This window comes from Camellia sinensis, chromosome 3, assembly GCF_055761805.1.
Source record: "Camellia sinensis isolate YWXY chromosome 3, ASM5576180v1, whole genome shotgun sequence".
Classification (NCBI taxonomy): Eukaryota; Viridiplantae; Streptophyta; class Magnoliopsida; order Ericales; family Theaceae; genus Camellia; species Camellia sinensis.
Window position 1 is genome coordinate 157629520 of NC_138963.1, and position 7054 is coordinate 157636573.

A 7054-nucleotide genomic window follows, 5' to 3' on the forward strand; every position below is an offset into this window, starting at 1 on the left:
TGATGAATGAAAATATAACATTTCTATTATGTCTCTAGATGTTATGAATGGTTGATTTGTATAATATTTTTGAGGGCGTTACATTATTTTTATTTTTATTTTTTTTATCTATTATCTTTAAATCTAATTTGGCCCAACTAGTATTATAATTCCATATTAATAATCCCTAATTAATCCTATATTTGATAACCCAATGCCAAATTAGATTTATATATTTATTTATTATTGTTTATATATAACAATATCTTATCACATACAACCATAATTATATTTATATATAGCTATAAATATTTATGTGGTATGTAATTACACATTCAGGGTGTCACATTTCGCCCCTCCTAAATAAAAGTTTGTCTCTAAACATGATGTACCTTAATTTTTGAAGAGGTGTGGGTATTTGGCTTACATTTGACTTTCCGTTTCCTACGTAGCTTCTTCGATATGATGATTTCGCCATAAGACTTTTACCAACGGTATGGTTTTGTTTCGAAGAACTTGATCACGATGATCGAGAATCTGCACTGGTTGCTTTTTGTGAGAGAGGTCCTCTTGGACTTGCAAGTTCTCATAGTCGACAACATGTTCTGGATCTCGGAGGTACCGTTGGAGCATCGAAACGTGAAACACGTTATGAACGTTGGACAGTTCAGGCAGTAGTGTAAGGCGATATGCTATAGGACCAATCCTTTCCAGTATCTCGAATGGCCTGATATAACGTGGGTTTAACTTTCCTCGCTTTCCAAATCGGATAACTCCTCTTGTTGATGAGATCTTAAGGAACACATAATCTCCTATTTGAAATTCCAAATCCCGTCTCCGTGTGTCTGCATAGCTTTTCTGGCAGCTCTGAGCAGTGCAAATTCGCTGTTGGATGAGTTGGATTTTCTCACTTGTGGCTTGCACGATCTCGGGCCTAACAGTTTCCTATCCCCAACTTCCGTCCAGCATAGAGATGATCGATATCTCCTTCCATACAGAGCTTTGTACGGTGCTATTCCAATGCTTGCCTGATAGCTGTTGTTACAAGTGAATTCCACTAAAGGTAAGTGCTCATCCCAGCTACATTTGAGGTCCAACACACATATACGTAACATGTCTTCTAACGTCTGGATTGTTCTTTCAGATTGTTCTTTCAGATTGCCCATCAGTTTGTGGGTGATAAGCAGTGCAAAACTTCAGTGTGATTCCCAAAGCTTCTTGCAATTTGTTCCAGAAGAGAGACACGAAAAGGGGGCCTCGATCAGACACAATTGAAATTGGGATACCATGCAAACGAACAATTTCCTTGATGCTTAAAGTGGCAAACTTATTAAGGGAGTACATGATTTTGATTGGCAGAAAATGCGCCGACTTCGTCAATTGGTCTACTATAACCCATATTGCATCATTCTTAAAAAATGGCTGTGGTAGTGTAATAACCCAACCCCCGCATGTGTTTCTGGTATATTTTCAAACCCTCATTTCGTGTATCTATATGCTCATTGCGAAATTCCATGTGAAATTAAGTTTAATTAAGTGAATCTTATGATTCTAGAGTCCTATCTGTTTAATGAGAGAAAAATCTCTCATACTTAGAATGTTTAGATCAGAAATTGAGAGCCTTAGATGCTTAATAATCCGAAATTGATTTTACATTCGAGATCAGCGTAATTTTTAGGTAATAATAAGCATTTCTATGAAATTTCAATTTAGAATGATTAAACGATTGATTTTTGTCCTATTTGCCTTTTATATATTTATCTATGTATCAAGGCTCTTTAAAACACTAGACTTAGAATTTTCATTGGAAAAATATCTTCTAAGGGAATAGAGTAGAGAAGGGTTAGAAGGCAAGGGAAGGAGATCAACAATAAGAAGATTGGGAATTGAGTGACTTAAGCCTCTAAGGTAAATTATTCATCATCTATGATTCTTTCTTTGAATTTGAGGGAGGTTAGTATTTGATTCTTGCTTCAATGGGATCATGGTTCATCACTTTGGTGTTTTGGAACTAAATTGGTGTTAAATGCATAAGAAGTTACACTCTCTTCATTTTATTGACATGTTTGAACTCAAATATGTGGGTATGGCCATGTGTATATGTATATGTTTATGTGTGTATGGAGTTAGGATCTCATGAATTGAGTTATGTTTTTGGTTATGGAATAAAGATCTAGTTTATATTTAGATCATCATATGTAAATACATGATTTTTGAACCATGTTTTAGGAATTAAAGGATCTATTTTGGACCTTAGTGATGCTCACCAAAAATTGAGTTTTGCTGGAATTTCGGACTGCTCTCTCACTGGAATCGCCGCACGTGCGGGGGTCATGGCCACACGTGCGGGACCAACTGCCGCACGTGCGGGGCTCACAGCCGCACGTACGGCCCATGCTGGAAAAAATGGCTTGCTCCGTTTTACGTTCTCGACCCTCTGATATTTTTAGAATTTGTATTTGATACCTTTTTCATGTATGTAAATTCATTTGAAGCGAAATGAGTCCGAAAACGATGCAACAAGGAAAGGAATTAATGTGTGAGCTATGTATGTGCATAGGTCATACCTCGAGAAGGTCAAGCACTCTGTCGTTACACTGTGAGTAATAGTACTACAAATGTACATTATTTACCGTTAATACTTCTTATTATTAACATTCTGTTTTTCCGTGAGCAATGATATGTGGATTGGGAATTAGTGTGAACCTGTGTGGTCATTGGAAGATTTGGCATACATCGCTGTGATTCAGCGATTATTCTATATTTCGATTACGGATAATGATTATCGGTAACGTGCTATACCCTATGAATGATCCATAATTCCGCATAAAAATTTCATACCAATTATTCATATAATGGAATTAGTTAACAAAAAGAGTTCGTGGGAGTACACTCCGCTTGTCAGGAATATGATATGCTGAATGGGAACATGATATCCCGAGTACCCTAATAGGGATTCCTATAGTCTGTTGGGTAATACATGTCTTACAACATAAGTGTTTGCCTATAATGGATGAACATAATTGGGATTGCTTACTGGTGAAAGGCATTATTAACGTTCTGTTATCTGTACATTACCTATATTGATTTATAGTAAACAAACGAAACAATGATGTTCCTCTATTCAGAATCATTCTGTTTTGTCAATGATGAATCAAGATTGTTATGAGGTAAATTATTCCGTCCTTATTGATCATACTGTAACGATATTTGTGACGACTATCTAGGAGTGTTGTTAATGTTCTAACATACGTAAGATGATTATGCCCATTTGTAATAACCTATGAAATTATGAGGCCGAGGGCCAACTTGTGAATTATGAAATTATGAGGCCGAGGGCCAACTTGTGAAGTATGAGGCCAAGAGCCAATTGTTGAAGTTGTGCATCTAAGTTAAGCCAAGGGCTAATTTGTGAATGTATGAACCCATCAGGCCAAGGGCCAATCTGTGAAGTTATGAACCGACAAGGCCGTTCTGAAATGTGTATAGAATCAGACTAACCACAGGATTTTTGCATTTATTTATGTAATTAAATGAATATGTACATTGTAAGTAAGTTAAGTTAAGCTTTAAATTGTTTATGTACTACTGTTCACTGAGCTTGACTCACTTTGTGTTATGTCTGTTTCTGTAGGCATCCCACCTGGAGGTCAGTTTTAACCCATGGCATCCGTGCCTCTTTTGTCAACCTCAGAGTGTCCAGGCACTTAAGCGAAGGCAGCTCATTTTGCTAAGCTTTTAATTTTGCACCCTGATTGTCTGCTTAAGGTTGATGTATATATAATTCCTTTGCCTGTCCATGTTGTTTTGCACCCAATTGTAAGGGCTGGGTCTGTATATATATATATATATATATATATATGTAGATAGCTAATTCTTTGATACACGTCACTGTATGTTTATTTGCCTTATGTTCTGTCTGTGATCCTGGCATGATAGTGGTCGCTCAATGGATGCAGTTCTTTTATCTATGTTAATTTATATTGGTAAATGCTTCCGTTCAGGCCCCATATGATATGTATACCAGGTTATGCACCCATTTCTGTGTAGGTCATGCCCAAACTTTTAGGGGCTAGTTTGGGGCGTGACAGGTAGCCTGACCACGAAGTCCATAGTGATGTGTTCCCATTCCATTCAGGAATAGGGAGTGGTTGCAGCAGTCCTGCAGGTCTTTGATGTTCTACTTTAACACGCTGACAATGCAGACATTTGGAGACATGGATTGCTATGTCTCTTTTCATTCTTATCCACCAGTAGTGTTCCTTCAGATCCCGGTACATCTTTGTGTTACTTGGGTAGACTGCAAATCTTGAGCTTTGAGCTTTCACCAGTATCTTCTTCTTGAGTTCCTGAATGTCGGGTACGCAAGTTCGATTTCGAAATTTTAGTATCCCATTGTTTATAGTAAAATCAGGATCAGGTGTAATCCTTTGCTCCTCGTACTTTTTCTTCAAAAGGTTATCTTCACATTGGCGTGCTCTAGTTTCTTCAATCAGGGTAGGTTCCATGGTTATGTTGGCGAGTAGTCCATTGATCTTGCGGGAAACAAGAGTACATGCCAAACCTCTGGTTGTCTTTTGGCTCAATGCGTCTATGTGGCTTGACTTTTTTGCGCCCCCTTTCGGAAACTCAAAAAGAAAGCCCTACAGTTCGGACTCCCGTGGTTTTGAATCTAATTTCACAAGTGCAATGTGAAATCGATAAACATCAAAGAGTCAAAATCCAGAAAATCGTTTTGGAAACTTGATTGTGAATCAAAAAGTGCCAAAATTGGACTGCTTTGCTAGATATAGAGTCGCCAACTAAATAATTTATTTTCGGGGAAATTTAGGAAACCCATGACTTGTGCCAAAGGGCACGTGTCCATCATCACCAAAGTTACCTCGGCTCGGGAACTTAGGTACGAGAAGGGAAGGTCATGAATTGAGCACCCTCGCTCGCCCGATCAAAGATCGGCCTCTACTAATCATGATATAATTTTTTATAAACATTATGTGCTCTTGTTGTGATTATTTGACTAGCTTTACTACGTGATGCTCACAAGTAAATATAGACTAGTTTACTCAATTTGGAACAATTCAACTTATGTTTGTTTGCGAAAATGGTTTGAATTTGCCACCTCAAGTGGGCTTAAAGTTTGCGGATTTACCACCAAACATAATGGGCTTAAAACTGGTTTGCCACTCAACAAAGTAAGCTTAAAACACACATTTATTGAATCGTTCCAATTCAAGCAATAAGCCTTCATCCACAAGCATTCAAGCAGTCAATCAAATAAGCATTTAGCCTCATAGGAAACATGCTAGACATGGCAACACTTATATTCATGCAAGTATGCTAAAGCGTAAAAATTCACCTAGTACTCCAAGCTAAGAAGATATGAGTTAGGAAAATATGCATGCTTCCTAACTTTACAAAGTGTCTAATGCAACACATACAATATGCAATTAATAGGCTCAGCTACTAATATGGCATATGGATTGATTTTGACAACATGCGGTAAAACACGTATTCAAATAAGATATTGAGATAACAATGCAGTTTGAATGATGCGCCAAACCTCAGTGCATGCAATACAAGATGAATGTATGTAAGCATAAGGTATGCTAATTGAAACGTGTCCCTAGTCTAACCAACATAAGCGATTAAGTAAAAAGGAGAAAGATGTGGGGTTGGAAGGCATACACATTATTACATTTTGCTCTCACTAAGGAGAGTCCGAATGAATAAAGCTAACTAACTAGCAACTAATTAGGGCTAAGCTAATTAAGCTAATCTAAGCTAATTAGACTAATTATTAAGAACCAAATGAATAACTAGCTAACCTAATTAACTAATTATTACAGCACTTTTAATCAACTAGTAAACTAACTAATTAAATTACAACACAAATGAATCAACTAGTAAACTAACGAATTAAATTACACTACACTGCCACTACACCGCCTCGGGAAATGGAAGATGCACATGCTCGGTTTTCACCTGAAAAGGCCTCTGTTTTGCACTCAACAGCCTCTGTTTGCAGAGTTGAACATTTCTAGAACCCTTCTACTCCACCTTACCAAAATCTGCTAAAGTTTACATCAGTGGCCTGTCGGCCATGGGTAAATGTTGTCGGCTCTCTATTGGCCAAGAAGGTGGCCTGCCGACCATCAACAGTGCACTGCCAGCCATGGATAGTGGCCTACCAGCCACTGATGCAATAGAGTACAAACAGAGCAAAGAGAGGACTTTTCCAAGGATTGTCTGCACAATTCACCTCTCCTTTTTATGAACAAATCCAAGGAATTGGGAACTTAAACCACAAACCACCAATCTAAGCAATTTCATTGCATGATGGCTTGTGCTTCAAGGTGCGCAAGCTCAATGAATGCAAAACATGACACTCAAAAATCATCACCCTATCATGTATGATCAAGGGCAATGGAGACCTAGGAAACTTGAGACATTTCATCACTTTGAGTATGAAATGCTCCAATTTTCCTTGTGTTCAATTAACGTCTGATTGAACACGCAACACACAAGTTATTATCGTGCTCAATTTTAATCCCAAGTTGTTTACTCTTTTTAACTTACCAACCATTACTTAGTCATTTAAGTCCAAAAGGTGAGTTAGAGTCCTTTAATGGAAAGAAGGCTCAAAACACAAGTTGTTTTGGGTATGAAAGAAGTCTCATACAGCTGGTAATGAACCCCTAAAGGGATTAAACCATTAAGTATGAAACCTCAATTCTACACTTAGGCAAACTAATGACTTGAAGCAACTTTTAAAGCAAAAGAAAACCAAGAAATGATTAGTGTTGAAGTGAAGTGCAAAACAACACCAAATTATGCAATCAACTCAAACAAGAGGTGTCTAATGGCCTAAAACACCAAGCTTGTGAGGACCTTTACACTACGACCATGCAAAACAAGACTCAACTGACCCAAACAACCCAAAATAGAGCTAAAGTAGCTCAAAACAAAGACAAAAATATGCTGGAATATAGCTACAAAAAGCTAGAAAATCATGCTAACATATGGAGTTAACTAGGCTAGTAAACAAGACATACGGAGGGGAGGCTAACCTCTCCAA

At 37.7% G+C, this 7054-nt stretch overlaps 1 protein-coding gene across 1 annotated transcript; it reads right to left on the reverse strand.

Moving 5' to 3' along the window:
* Positions 1 to 423: 423 nt before the first annotated feature.
* LOC145821964 (uncharacterized) lies at positions 424 to 4487 on the reverse strand. The gene is made up of 3 exons (XM_082918529.1): positions 4081 to 4487; positions 1008 to 1059; positions 424 to 924 (listed from the first exon to the last, which is right to left on the reverse strand). Exons 1-3 carry the CDS (start codon positions 4485 to 4487, stop codon positions 424 to 426), a joined length of 960 nt encoding a protein of 319 aa, XP_082774655.1.
* Positions 4488 to 7054: the final 2567 nt, after the last annotated feature.

Bases quoted from the DNA above. Each gene is read 5' to 3' on its own strand.
- LOC145821964 (XM_082918529.1), bottom strand. From the start codon at position 4,487: ATGGAACCTACCCTGATTGAAGAAACTAGAGCACGCCAATGTGAAGAT. The intron at 1,060-4,080 runs GTCAGGCTACCT...CCTCAAATGTAG, and splicing joins ACATCACTATGGACTTCGTG to CTGGGATGAGCACTTACCTT. The intron at 925-1,007 runs GCAAGCATTGGA...AGTTGGGGATAG, and splicing joins CTTGTAACAACAGCTATCAG to GAAACTGTTAGGCCCGAGAT.